At 35.9% G+C, this 15,184-nt stretch overlaps 1 protein-coding gene across 1 annotated transcript in view; it reads left to right on the top strand.

Annotated features, from left to right (window-relative positions):
- The first annotated feature begins 478 nt into the window (after positions 1 to 478).
- Positions 479 to 15,184, top strand: part of SLC30A8 (solute carrier family 30 member 8) — a 35,908-nt gene continuing 21,202 nt past the window's right edge. Inside the window, exons 1-2 of the mRNA XM_004431122.3 lie at positions 479 to 549; positions 10,458 to 10,660. Coding sequence (XP_004431179.2) covers positions 479 to 549; positions 10,458 to 10,660 — 274 coding nt within the window. The remainder of the gene's footprint in view (positions 550 to 10,457; positions 10,661 to 15,184) is intronic.

The following is a 15,184-nucleotide window of genomic DNA, read 5'->3' as shown; positions in this document are numbered from 1 at the left end:
CAAGCAAGGAAAGAATAAGAAAAGGAAAAAAATGAGCTTAGTGTACACAAGGGTGGCTGTTTGCAGCTCACCCAGGTGTGCTCTGAAGACCAAACCCCTACATCAGCAATTAGTAGGAATGCTTGAGCTCCTCAACCTCTTAGAAAGCATAGTAGAATCAGATAGCGTGGGAAGTGTGCATGTGCCCACACACGTGCGCGCGCACACACACACACACTTCATATGCAGGTCTCCCTAGGAAAGGAGTTTCTGTGCGTGAGAGAATGCGGTCAGGTGATGTTCCAAGGAGGCTGTAATTTTAGCAGACCTACCGAGAACATTGATGTAGGAGGCTTGTTATTTTAAGTCTCAAAGACTTTTTACTTTTTCTTTGGAAAGTGTGTGAATAACTGTAAGCCTGCTTTGCTTGCAAAACTGGACAGTGAGTTAAACAACAGCAGTAGCAACAAGAACAACAATAGCTCTTATCCAGACCACCATGGAGTTGCTTGAAAGAACTTATCTTGTGAATGATAAAGCCACCAAGATGTATGCCTTCGCGCTAGACAGGTAACAGACATCTGTTTGTGCTTCACAGTTTTCTGTGTTTTGAATGTTCAATAAATCCCTAGATTCTACTGCTATAGAATTGGAAACTTTTGCTGTGCAACTTGGGAGCATTTTGTAAAATTTTATAAACTGTTGACTGACTTGAATAATTCATATCCTGAAAAATGCAATACTCTATATAGTTGATTTGATTCCTTAAATATCCTAAGTGCGTGAAAGACACATTTTATTAATGTATTTTTCTATTTTATTTTATTTTTTTTGTGAGGAAGATCAGCCCTGAGCTAACATCCATGTTAATCCTCCTCTTTTTGCTGAGGAAGAGCGGCTCTGAGCTAACATCTATTGCCAATCCTCCTCCTTTTTTTTTTGCTCCAAAGCCCCAGTAGATAGTTGTATGTCATAGTTGCACATCCTTCTAGTTGCTGTATGTGGGACGCGGCCTCAGCATGGCAGGAGAGGTGGTGAGTCGGTGCGCGCCTGGGATCCGAACCCGGGCCGCCAGTAGAGGAGCATGCACACTTAACTGCTAAGCCATGGGGCCAACCCTAATGTATTTTTCATCTGTAGATTTTCTTTCAGAAAACAGACATATACAATCTGTGTTTACCTTTCTTTTCCTCAATTATTCCCACTTTTAAGATAGTAAATTTCATTAAATTATATGTAGATAGTAAATTTTTATTAAATTTGCCAATTATAGTTATTAAATTATATTTAGGAATTTTAAAAATCCATATTAAATTTATTAAATTATATTTTATTAAATTATATTAAATTAAGCCTTTTCAACTATGTGGCAAAATTGTGGTTACATTGATCTTAAAATTAATTGCTATTTTCTTAAATCATATAATAACATTATCATCAAATGTACACACCTATATTAAGAATAGCTGAGTTTAATGTTCTACCTAATTCTAGTTCCAATATATCGCATAGTCCCACGTACAATATACTCATTCATTTTCCCCTTATTTAACAATTACTGAATGGACACACCTGGATATATAATGGAGAAGAAAACATTCCTAGTCCTAGATCTCTGTCCTCTTGAAACTTTGAATCTAATGTGGAATACATATAAGAAATAGGCAATTACCAAATAGCAGGTAAGTGTCATTCTGGGGGAATTTTTGAGAGAATGAGAATACCTTGAGGGAACCTAGGTCTTAGCTGGACTTTGGGGATCAGAGAAAGCTTTTAAGTGATAGGCTGAGAAATGAAAAATGAAAAGGAGTTAGAGTAAGGATAGGGAAACCCTATATAAGGAGTAGGGTTAGGAAAAGTTTTTCAGGCTGAGAGAACTGCCTGGTAAAGACAGAGACAGAAAATAATGAGAGTTTTGTGTGTTCGAGGATTTCAATCCAAGTGGGGAGCAAACAGAAACACATTCAGTGCATGTAAATGAATGAATGAAAATCTGAAATGAATTCATGTTAGGAGCAGACTTTAAGAGATTACTTACCCATTAATAATGCGTGTAATGTTGTTTGTTTCATGGAAAATTAATCTTCTACAAAGTAGTGACATTATGTTTGACAGCATCAAATGTTTGAGCAACTCCAAAGGGACTTTTTCTCAGGATATTTATAACTGCTTTAAAAATGTATGATGAAGAATCTAGCACATCTATTATCTCACATTTTAAGCATTATTTTTCTTTAGAAAATAATATTAGATGTGACTTCTTGAGATCATAAACAACAAAGCCTCATGTTAGGTCAGGCAGAAACTTTGGATGACAAATTGTTAACATCACGGATACTGTTAAGAGAGCATCTCTACATTGTTAAAATAACAGTATTTCCCTCCTCATTAAAATAGATCATTAGTACTCTGTTATGCAATTAAAGCCAACTATTTACAGTTACAGGGTCTCATTCACTTCATAAATGGGTACAGTTTTCAGGATACGGTGACGATAAAACTGTCAAACTCACTTTTATTTTCTTTTGAAATTAAAACAGTTAAATCTGGAAGAGATTATTTATCCTGACCCCTAATTTTACTAGTTAGGAAACTGAATTCCAGAGAATAAATGCATTTGTTAAAGTCAGATATCTGATTCTGGCAGAGCTGGGATCTGGACCCATGCCTTCTGTTTGTGAACTTCATGTTCCCCTCCCTCCTCTGCTTCTCCTGCACACACACTTTCACCATGTGGCCTTCTGGATCCTTAATCTATTTCCTCTTGAGGTCACATGGACCTTGATTTCCTCACCTATTCACTTCCTTTCTTCACCTCCCCCAATCTCCTTTCTCATGGTTTTGTTCCATCTCTATTTCATAGATAACTTTGTCCTCTGATATTCCTTCTCTTTTCTCCTTCCTTCTCTTTTTTCTACTTATCATCAGCTTTCTATTTAAGTTGTCACCAGCTCTTAAAAAACTTAAGCTGAAGGAATCTTTATCATCTAATTCTACAAAAGGAGTATTTCATTTTTCCATTGCTGTGCAACAAACTACATCCAAAACTTGGTGGCTTAAACAACAATCATTTTATTACCCACAATTCTGAGGGTTAGGATTTGGGCAGGGGTCCAGATGGAGTCAGCTAGGTTCACTTATGAGGCTGCATTCTGCTGGTGTCTGGGCTGTGCTAGAAGGTCAAGGATGGCTTCACTCACATGTCTGGGGTCTTTGTGCTGGCTTTTGACTGGCCTTTGTCCTCCTTTCCATGGCTTCTCTCTCTGTGTGGTATCTCATTTTATCAGGTTAGCCTAGACTTTATGTGGCAGTTCAGGATAGCAAAAGCACAACAGTGGAATCTGATATGTCTCAGCCAGCCTAAGTCCAGAACTGGCATAGCATCATTTTTACCTCATTTGGTGGCTTAAAGCAAGTCCCAAGTCCCAGATTTAAGGGGTGGGACAATAGGTTCCATCTCTTTATGACATGCGGATATAGGATGACAAGAATTGTTGGACATCATTTTTACAAACATTTTACCACAGGAAGTAGTAATATTGGGCCCTGTAGGCGCCATGAACACTATTGTGTAGCTTCCTCTGCCTCCTCTCCAAATTTCCATTCCAGTGATGTGATTCCCTATGCTTTGGGCTCATGGTAACAAAGAGATACTTGTGCAAAGTCGACCTACACACTCACTACGTTTTTCTTCGTGCTGGATAGGAGGTATCAAGTTTCTCTTTTTCCCAAGTCATATATTAAAGAAGTGCAGGGGATGTGAGGGCAGGAATAGATGGTAGGGACAAATTACTAGAATTTTTTCAGTATGAACCTTAAAAGTGTGTGTGTGAGGAGGATGGTAGGACTTCTGGAATGGTGGTGTGAGGAGCTCAATGGACCTCTTTCCCAAGTGAAACAACCATTTAACTGAAAAAATTATATTTAAAAAAACCCCAACAATGTAAAGTCTCTGGAAATTGTCTTAAGGCATGCAGCAAATTGAGAACTATTTATTCAAGAAAATCTACTAAACGTCATTAAGAAGCCAGAGTCTGTGGCATTTGAGCCATGATCTGCTCCATTAACCTCCCTCTCCTCCAAGCTTAGTGGGATGAAAACTCTATTCTGGGTGGGTGTGACCAAAAGACAGGGATCCCTCTCCTCTCAGCTTCCAAGTGAGGGCTACCATTCACCCCTACAGCAAAAGGCTACTGAAATCTCTCATTGTCCCAGCTCCATGTTGCAGGGCCTCTATTCAATGCAGACAGGGCCAAGAGGACTGGGGCCCCCTTCCTCTACCCAGTCCCTACTCATAGGACAAAATCTCTAGACCAGGAGCAGCAAGGTCCTGAACATTCCTGCCTTGGCTCACACATAGCGTGGAGGTTCTTCAGCACCCACTTATAAAGCAGAGGTTTCACTCCAGAAGCAGTAAGTCACTGTTCCTTCTCCCAGTTCTGGTGCATTGATCCAGAGGTTCTACCCATGGGAAGAGGCAGACCATAATAACAGAGAGCTATGCATCTTTCCCTTAGAGGACTGATGACACATCAGCTAAGTTATTTGGAACAGAACATGGGGAATTCCAAGCGTAAGGGCACTGTTGAAAACAATGAAGATTTTGTTGGTGAGCAATCAAGAGTAGGCATGTTGCTCCATGAGATCAACAAGCTAAAGGGTAGACTGGCTAGAATTTTAACAGAAACAGCCAGAGAAAGACAGAGATAAAAAGAGACCTCCTGGAGTTGGCACCAGCCACAAAGATTGGGCTCAAATACTACCCCTGTAAAGGAGGCTGTTATGGACTGAATATTTTTGTCACTCCCAAATTCGTATATTGAAGCCCTAACTCCCAGTTGACTGTATTGGAGGTAGGGCCTTTAGGGAGGTAATTAAGGTTAAATGAGGTCCTTAGGGTAGATTCCTGATATGATAGAACTGGTGTCTTTACAAAAGAGGAAGAGATATCAGAGATCTTTCTCTCTATCATGGGAGGACATAGCAAGAAGACAGCCATCTACAAGCCAGGAAGAAAGGTCTCACCAGACACCGAATTTTCCAGCACATTACATGGACTTGCAGCCTCTAGAACTATCAGAAAATAAATTTCTGTTGTTTAAGCTATCTAGCCTGTGGTATTTGTTATGTTATAGCTATAGCAGCTGCAGCAGACTAATACAGGGCCCAACTTTAATTGCACCAGAATGTGGAGAAATTTATGCCTCAGGGCAATGTTGAAAACAGTAGAGCAATCAACAAGAGATTAAGGAGGCCAATAGATGGGTGAGATACCAATATAGGCAGAGCAGCCAGAAGCTTAACAGTGAGATTATGGAAAGTCAAAGCAAGCATGATTAAAATGATCACCATCTCTGGGCAAAGGGGTGGGGGCAGGTAAGGATGACTGTGCACATGCCCAAGGCTGCACTCTCTGAGGAATGACAATAGAGGCTGCACATGCAGGGAAAGTCAGAGGAAATAGACTCCACTGAACTAGACAAGCCAAGTAACTAAACAAATAAAAAAGAAAACAAGTAAATAGCAGCAACAAGCCCATGGGGGAATCACTGTACAGAATTGCTACAATGTGTTATCTAAAACATCCACTTTTCAGCAAAATTTTACAAGACATACAACAAAACAGGAAAGAATAACCCATATACAGTAAAAAGAATGGGTAATAAAAACTGCCTTTGAGAGGGCCCAGATGTCAGACTTGGCATCCAAAGAGTTTAAAGCAACTATTATAAATATGTTCAAAGAATTAAAGAAAAATCAGGTTTAATTAAAGATAGGTATGATGACAATGTCTCATCAAATAGAGAATATAAATAAAAATAGATAGAAATTATGAAAATGAACCAGATGGAAATTCTGAGGTTGAAAAGTACAATAAGTGGAATGAAAGGACTCAGCAGTAGATATGAGCTGGCAGAAGAAACAATCAGTGAACTTGAAGATAGATAAATAGATATCATGCAACATGAAGAACAGAGAGAAAAAAGAATGAATAAAAATTAACAGAGCCTCAGAGAAGTGTGGCAAGTCATTAAGTGCCCTTACATACATATAATGGGAGGACCAGAAAGAGAGAAGAGACAAAAGGAGCAGAAAACTGTTCAAAGGAACAATGGCTGAAAATTTCCAATATTTGGTGGAAATACTAATTTATCCAGCCACAATGGTCAACAATCTCTAAGAAGAATCAAGGCAAACAGATCTACACCCTGACACATCATAGTCAAAATATTGAAAGCAAAACACACAAAGAAAATCTTGAAAGCAGTAAGATAGAAAAAAAGATTCATCATGTACAAGAGTAGTTTAGTAATATTAATAGCTGACTTCTATCAGAAACAAAGGAGGCTGGAAGGCAGTGGGACGACATATTTAAAGTACTGAAAGAAAAAAAAAAAAAACCCTGTCAACCAATCATTTTTTATTCAGAAAAACTCTTTCTAAAATGAAGGTGAAATAAAGACATTCCCAGATGAGCAAAAACTGAGAGAATTTTTTGCTAGCAGACTCACTTACTCAAGAGTCAAGAAAATTCTTCAGGCTGAGCACAAATAACACCAGACATTAACTTGAATCAACACAAAAAAACAAATAGCACAAGTAAAGGTAATTATGTAGGTAATTATAAAAGACAGCATATTTACTCTTTTTTTCTCTTAATTGATTTAAAAATAGATTGCATAAAATAAAATGCCTATAATCTTAGATGAAATGGAAAAATTCACAGAAAGATATCAACTACCAAGCTAACTTAAGAGAAAATAGAAAATCTGAGTAGATCTATAACAAGTAAAGAGATTGAATTAGTAACCAAAAAACGTCACACAAAGTAAATCCCAAGCCCAGATATCTTCACTGGTGATTTCTACCAAATACTAAAGCAGAATTAATATCAATTATTCCAAAAAATAAAAGAGGAGTGAACATTTTCCAACTCGTTCTATGAGGTCAATATTCCATGGATAGAAAAACAATAGAAATGAAAATATACTTCCACAAAATCTTGTTTACAAATTTTCACAGAAGCATTACTCATGATAGCTAAAAAAAAAAAAAAAAAAGAAAAAGAAAACAACCTAAATATCCATCAACTGCTTAACAGATAAATAAAATGTTGTATATCCATACAATGGAGTTATATTTGGAAATAAAAGCAATACAGAACTGATGTACTGATATTTGCTACAACATGTATGAAGCTTGAAAATGTTATGCTAAATGAAAGAAGTCATTCACAAAAACCACATATTGTATAATTTCATTTATATGAAAAGTCCAGGATACGCAAATTTTGAGAGACAGAAAGTTAGATTTCTGGTTGCGTGGGGCAGAGTTGTGTGTAAGGAGATTGGGGCCTTACTGCTAATGGATATGGAGTTTCTTTTTTGGGGTGACGGAAATGTTCTAAATTAGATTGTGATGATAGTTGCACAACTCTGTGAATATGCTAGAACTCATTAAATTGTATATATTAAATGGGTCATTTGTACAGTATATGAATTATATCTTAATAAAGCTGTTTTAAAAAGGGGATGAGGCATTTGTTACCTAGTCTAAGAAATTATATCTGATTCTGTGAATATTTCTACTCTCCACTCTCTGTAGCTCTCTCCCCTCAAACGCTTCTTTCATATCACTCATTTAATTCACAAACATTTAAACGGTCTCCGTGGTTTTCCTCTTTATACTCTAGCCTTCCAAGCAGCACGAAAAGTGATAATTTTAGAAATGTGAACCACATAAGGTTACTTCCCTGCTCAAAACTTTCCAACTTCTCCTTTCACACTTTGAAGAAGATTAAACCCTTTACAATGGCCTGCAAAGTTCTGCATGATCTGACTTCTGCCTACTTCATTGACTTCATCCCGTTTCACTCTTTTTTTATGCCACAGCAGTCACCTACGCAGTTCCCTTTCTGTTCAAGACAAGCTCTTTCTTGCCTTTGGACTTTTGCACCAACAATGCCCTCTGCTTGTGATGTTCCTTCTTCTCGTAGGTCTGCTCCTGGTTATCCTTACCTCACTGCTGAGATATCACCTCCACAGAGGAGCCTTCCTTTACCACTCTGTTTAAAGTAGAGTGGGACCTTTCCTCTCCCAGTCACTGCCCACGATACTACACAGCCTCTGCTTCTATCAGCTGGTTTACTGTTTGTCTCCCTCTGCTAGGATATAAGCTTCTTAGGTCAGGAACTTTGTTTGTCTCAAAGACCCCGGGATCACTAGCACCTCTGATAGTGCAGGCACGCTGCAGGCAGGCAATACATCTTTGCTGAATGAGTGAATACATGAAATGTTGGAAATACATCATGAGACCTAAGCTTTCATCTACTGTTCTAACAGGAATAGTGATTTAATGTTCTTGGGAGAAGAGATGTGAAAGTACAAAAACGAAGTGATTTTATGTAGTCGACACGTGAAGTAAGAAGCTGAAAAATATTACTGTCTCCGTTTTAGATACATACAAAGGAGTTTGACTTTTACCACCAAACAAAAATAAAATACAAAATAAAAATAAAAGCTTCTCTGAGATCACAAAATAAAGCTCCATTTTCTAAGTCCTATTTTAAAAATTGAACTCAAAGTTCTAGTCTAATGGCATCAAATTTTCTGATATTTCCGTATTTCTCCTCTCTGTTTATCCCCGTTTTTTTTCTCTTTGATGCTACAATACATTTCTTTTCTCTGGCATAGTGTTCCTACTCTTCAAACCCTCAACCATATTTGAATGCCTGGGAATCTATGGTGATTTACTCTTTGATAGCAAATTCACATTTCATTTTTTGATGCGTCTGGTTTTGTTTTTAGAACATACTTTTTAAAATTCTTCTTAGAATTCACATCATTTTTTAAATCAAGAGCCTGTACCATATCTAGAGATATTAGACCACTTCAGACCACTCCAGTGAGATGATGAGGAATGTATTTTAACTTTGGTTTTTAACTTCTTTTGGAATCATAGACCCTTTTGGGAAACCAGTGAAGACTGTGGGCTCTGGCTTCCCCCCAATAAAACACACATACGCACACACATATGAACACATTGCATCTAATTTCTGATACTTCTAGACGTTTTCAGTTGCAGAACCAATAATTCCCATTTATTAATTAATCCAGCATGAGCTTTGTTTTCTGTACCTGGAATCAAAAACATCCTAATTAATATTGGTCTCTAATTATGTAAAAAAAGTGTTTTTATATATTAAAACACTAAATTTTGTTTTTAGATTAAAATCTAAAAACAAAATATCAATAATCATTGTCTCTTGGAGGTAGGTTACCAGTGAATTTTCCTTCTGCTTAGTGCTTTTCTGCAATTCCAGATTTTCTATGATGAATATATACGTTACTTTATTCAGAAAAAACCCAAAAACAATAATTAAAATCATAAAACATCATCATCTGAGCCAAACCCTTCAGAGCTTTAATTCCAGATGGTGAGAAGACAAAGGAAAATAGCTCCTCAAGTGGAGGCTAATTTATTTCTGGTTTTATACCTTTCAAAGACATTAATACAAAGTTCTTAATTCTAAGAATCTTATAATATCTTCTAATAATTTTCCTTAAAAAATAAAAATCTGATTAGTTCAAGATCTGAGGACACTGACATTTGCATTGGTAAAGATTGGTTTTGGGTGACTGATGTTCAGGTACAGAGGCAACGTGGGTGTGCTGGGAAAATCACTAGGCATGGATTCCCAGCTAATTTCCTGGCTATTTGACCTCAAGCAGTTACTTAACCTCTCTGAACCTTAATTACTTCAGCTAAGAAACTGTGAGGTTGGACTAAATGTTGTCTACAATCTTTTCATCTGTGAAATTCTATAATTCTATAAGTAGCTTTAACTAATTCTTTATATTTGAGCAGAACTGATATGCACTGCCTGCTTTAGGAAGTATAAGTAGGTTTAACTCTCATTACAACTTTGATAGATTGGTAGAGATTGTCTGCAAAGCTGTTAAGAAGGTTTCTGAGGGTCCATGGGGTCTCAGCAGGAAAAAGGGCTATCTATGATCTATTAACAATGTTGCCGTGGAAAAGAAAGGGAAATTGATGGCATAGTGGGTATTTGACTCATCAGGCTGAATCATATACACATATCTAACATCGCCCCCGTCTCCTTTTTTTTTGTAGGACAGCGTCCAAAATCTTTTCAAAGTGAAGTAACTGGGAGGGAAAAGTATCAACGTATATCTGTTTCCTTTCTCCTGTTCCTTTGATATCTTTTAATCACTTGTGGTATAGACTGAACAAGAGCTTGACTGAATAAAAGCAAAACTTTTAGTAGTTGAGAATTCATAAGGAAATTTCTTGCTTGTTCCTTACACTTGATATTTCTTGTAGAAGGAGCTGTGAATTATAACTTCCTAGCTCATTAGCAAATGTCCTAATAGTGGTTCCGAGAATGGATAGGGCTGTCAGCGAGGTGTTTGTTAGCAACCGTGTTCACTTCTTGCTTCTTTCAAATTCATCCATAGTGTGGAACTCCAGCAGAAACCCCTGAATAAAGATCAATGTCCTGGAGAAAAGCCAGAGGAGCTGGAGTCAAGAGCCATCATCTATCACTGCCACAGCAACTCCAGGGCCACAGAGAAGAGGGCAGATGAGCAAGTCTACGCCAAGTGGAAACTCTGCGTTGCTTCGGGAATATGCTTCATTTTCATGATTGCAGAGGTCGTGGGTGAGTGTTTCTCCAGAAGACTTCTCTGATTAAACAAGCAAACAAACAAAACCCCGCATAATATGGGAGGGTTACCTAGGCTCTTCTTTTAAAAAAACATTTAATATTTTCTGTAAGTATAAAGTAACAATATGCTCATAGTAGATAAGTTGGAAAATAGAAGGAAACAAAATAAAATTCATGACTCTCCCACATTTGAGTGATAACCTCCAATAACATTATGGAATATTTTTGTACAATATATTTTCTATTCATAACTCACAGTTGTGGGTTTTTTTTAACATAACTGAGAGCATACTGAATGCTTCTGACCATGCCATCAAATACGCTTCAAAAACATTTTTATGCCTGAACAATATTCTATAATACGCTCCATTGTGATTTACATAACCATCTCTCTATTGTTAGATATTTAGGGAGTTTTTTCTTGCTTATGGACAATGCTGCAATAAAAAATCTTGAATAAAACTCTGCCTGCCTTTCTCGTTAATCCCTTCAAAGAGATTCCTAAAAGTGGAAATAACCGGTTGAAGGACATGAATATTTTTATTACTTCTTGATGTATATTGCCAAATGTGATCCAGGAAACTTGGAACAATTCATATGTCTTTCAGCTCTACATGAGAATGATTCTCATTCCAAATCTTTACTAGAACTTATTTTAATCTTTTAAAAATCTTTGTTAATGTAGGCTGAATATGCTGTATTTTAATATGCATGTCTTTAATTGTTACTGTTAGAATATTTTTTGCATGCTTATTAGTGATCTGTATTTCCATCTGTTAATGCATCTCCTGCTTGCCTCTTAATGTCTGTTGCTCATTTTTTTAAAGATAATTTGTAATTCTCTATATTGATCTCTGGGAGCTCTTTATATAGCTAGGATATTAAACTTTTGTTATATTTGTTATAAGTATTATTCCAGTTTGATGTTTCATTTTTAATTTTTGGTTAATTTATGGTTTGACTTAGAGAAGTTTCAAATTTTATATAGGTAATTGTATCAAATATTTCATTTTGAGCTGATTTCTTTTACTATTCCTTGACTATTTTAATGCTTAGTAAGCCTTTCCTATCTACTGAGAAGATAAATATCATTTTGTTGTTGAATTTTTTGCATTTAATTTTAAATCAATGTGAAATTAGATATGCTCTAAGGATTGAAAATTCTTTTTCTAAATAGCTAACGAAGTTTCAGCATCATTTATGGAGTAATTAATTATTTCCTCCATTGATTTCCTGCATGTTTCCTGTATAATTTATCAAATTTTTATAAATAATAGCGTTTGGTTCTAAGATGTTTCATTGATCTGTGCTGCTGTCTCTGTCAGTAGTAATATATTTAATTAATGTAGATTTACACATTAAAATATCTGCTGTTCATTCCTTGTTGTTCTTTGTTTAGCAGAAAAAAGGTAAAAGCTATTCATTTCTGTTTATTATTCTAATTAAACATGAAAATTGTTTTGTTCATTTCCTCCAAAATCTAATTATGATTTTATTGGTATATAAGTTAATTTGGGAACATAAATCTCTCTAAATTTATTTATTTAGTGTGTGTGTGTGAGGAAGATCAGCCCTGAGCTAACATCTGTTGCCAATCCTCCTCTTTTTGCTGAGGAAGCCTGGCCCTGAGCTAACATCCATGCCCATCTTCCTCCACTTTATATGGGACGCCGCCACAGCATGGCCTGACAAGCGGTGTGTCAGTGCGCGCCCGGGATCCAAACCCGGGCCACCAGCAGCAGAACACGCGCACTTAACCGCTACGCCATGGGGCCGGCCCCATAAATCTCTTTAAATACTGTTTTCCCCTCCGGGAATATGGTATGTTTCTCCATTTATCCAAATATTCTACATCTCTCATCAAGGTTTTATGGTTTTAGTTTATTTATTTCTTTGTTTTAACACAGGGACAGCCTATTTCTTGCTAGAGTTATTTATAGTTATTTTACGTGTTTGTTTTATTCTTTCTGGTAGTGAGTGGGTCTTCCTTTTCTCGTGTCCTGTTTCTAGATGGTTACTTTTTGTACCCTGGGAAGTTTCCGTTTTGTATATTCATTTTGTACTCAACAGTGTATTTGAATTACTATCCTTCTAATTATTGTCATTCTAAATGTTTCTTAGTCCATTTTCCTCGTTCCCCTCTCATCCATCCTCCTCATCCCAGGAGATAACCCTCTCTTGTGCAAAAAATCATATTTCTCCACATTTTCAATATTTATATCTCTTCTGTATGTTTCATATTTTACCATGTTAAATAATATCTTATGCTAAATCAAATCATATGTTCAACTGCTTAACTGTTAAGTAAAATGTTTAGTGAGAGGTTAAATATTTTTATTATGTTAGTGAAGTGTTCTCCTTGTCCTAGTTTTTTAATGGTTAACAAATAATCAAGGATGAGTGTTGACTTTGATCAAATATCTTTTCTTTTGAATTTATTCTTTCTTAAAACCTTTTGACCCATTGTTGATGTGTATTATATGAAGAGATTTCCTAATATAATATGACCTTTGCATTTCTGACATTGTGATGACAACACTAATATTTAATGCTTACTATGTATGTGCCAGAAACTCTGATGAGTGCTTTGCATGTATTGCCTTACTTAGACCTGATGAAATTCCTGAGAGGCAGATCCTATTATGAATTGCACTTTATAGACCAGAAACTTGAAGCACAAAGAATAAAGCACGCTACCTCAGTAACACACTTGTAAGTGGGCAGGCAGGAAGAACTCCAGAGCTCATGTTATTAGGCTCTCACTATGGTCCCTCTCAAATTGACCATGGTGCACCATTCTTTCAATGCATTGGTCAACCTGAGTCAGTAATATTTTTGTTGAGATTTTTACACCTTTTTTGATCATTGTACTTTAACTGCCTGTTTGGGAGCTATTTTTCTAGGTTTTTGAATCAGAGTTATGCATATTAAAATGGAAAGCTTAGTTTTAATAATTTATTTTTTATTAAAAAACTGAAACAGTTTATACAGCATTGCAATTATCTCTTCCTTTTCAAGAACTCCCTGATAAATTGTCTGGCTTTGGAGACATTCCAGAAAATAATTTTTTGGTATATTTTTAGCTTCTTCCTTATTCATTGACATACTCAAAATTTCTGTGCCATGAGTAAATTTTGGTTATTTACATTTTTCCAAAGTCATTCATCTCATTGAAATTTTCAAATTTATTATCATTCAATGGAACATGATAGTCTTATATTGGCATTCTCTTATTTATTCTAGCTCCTTTTTCATTTTAATATTGTTTATATATTTTCTCTTCTTTTCCTTGATTTAACTTGGTAGATGTCTATATGTATTCATTTTTGAATATATTATTATTTTGATTTTTCTTGTGTTTTGTAATTCATCATTTTGGCTTTAAAAATCATTTTTACTTCCTCCATCTTTCTTTTGTTAGGGTTGTATTCTTATTGCATATTTTAATGTCTTAAGTTATATCCTTATTTAATATAGTTTTTCCTGTATTTTTATTAATAATAAAGTTATATGCAGCTGTGAAATTACTCAGTCTAAAGGTTTTGATATGCAATGTCATCTTATTCATTATTTTTTTACCGAAAAAGAAAAAGCACAGTACAAGCTACCTGGCATATAGTACCACAAGCTACTACCTCTCTGTTCCCAATATTACCTGTTACACTCTGTTAACAATACTTTGGATTCATTTTCTCTCTAGTACCCAAAAAGAGGGATAAATTAATAATATTCTGAGACTGTAGGAAAATAGAATCTGCTAAGTTATTTTTTTGCAATATAATAGCAAGCAATCAGAATTAATTGGTTTCTTCAAGCTATGGAATCTTATGTCCTACGTACTCAGACTTTTACAGCTTTTGAAAACTGGAAAAGAACTTAGACTCATCCAATCCAAGACAAATTCAGGGTTGGTAAATAACTTTCCAGTCAAAGTTTATTAAAATAATTGATACCACAAAATTGCTAGAGCCAGGATAAGTCTTTTGAATTAACTGACTTAATAGCTTTATGGAGTTGCAAAGAATCTACTCTTAGCAGTTCCAATCTGGAAAACTCCCTTTGGAAATCCATTGACATTTATGACAGGGGGTATTCTTTTTTATTATTGAAAGTTGTAAGATTGTGGACAATATTCAATTGGTCATGTAAGAGATCAACAAAATGGAAAATATAAAAAAAAACAGAATCCATTTGAAACATGATTTGCAAAGGTGATGTTCTGGAAATTCGTAGCCTTCCAAGTCAAGTACTGGCACCACCCCATAGAAACTCAGCTCTGGAGAATATATAAATTGGCTTGTTTCCTCCACTATTTTCTTCCTTGGCTTTTCCCTGAATCCATGTGGATGCTGAGAATAGATGTCATCTTCTCCCCAGCTGATGTCTAATTAATAGTTGGAAATGAGACGGTTTCCTATTCACAAAATCGCTTTTCTCCTGGTACCTTTCCTCATGCACTGTCATTTTACTTTTAAAATGACATATTTTTAGAGGGGAAATGGGACTGAGCAAGTCAAT

This window comes from Ceratotherium simum, chromosome 23 (genome assembly GCF_057802395.1).
Source record: "Ceratotherium simum simum isolate JZ-2026a chromosome 23, ASM5780239v1, whole genome shotgun sequence".
NCBI classification, from domain to species: Eukaryota; Metazoa; Chordata; class Mammalia; order Perissodactyla; family Rhinocerotidae; genus Ceratotherium; species Ceratotherium simum.
This window is presented reverse-complemented; position numbering and strand designations above follow the sequence as displayed.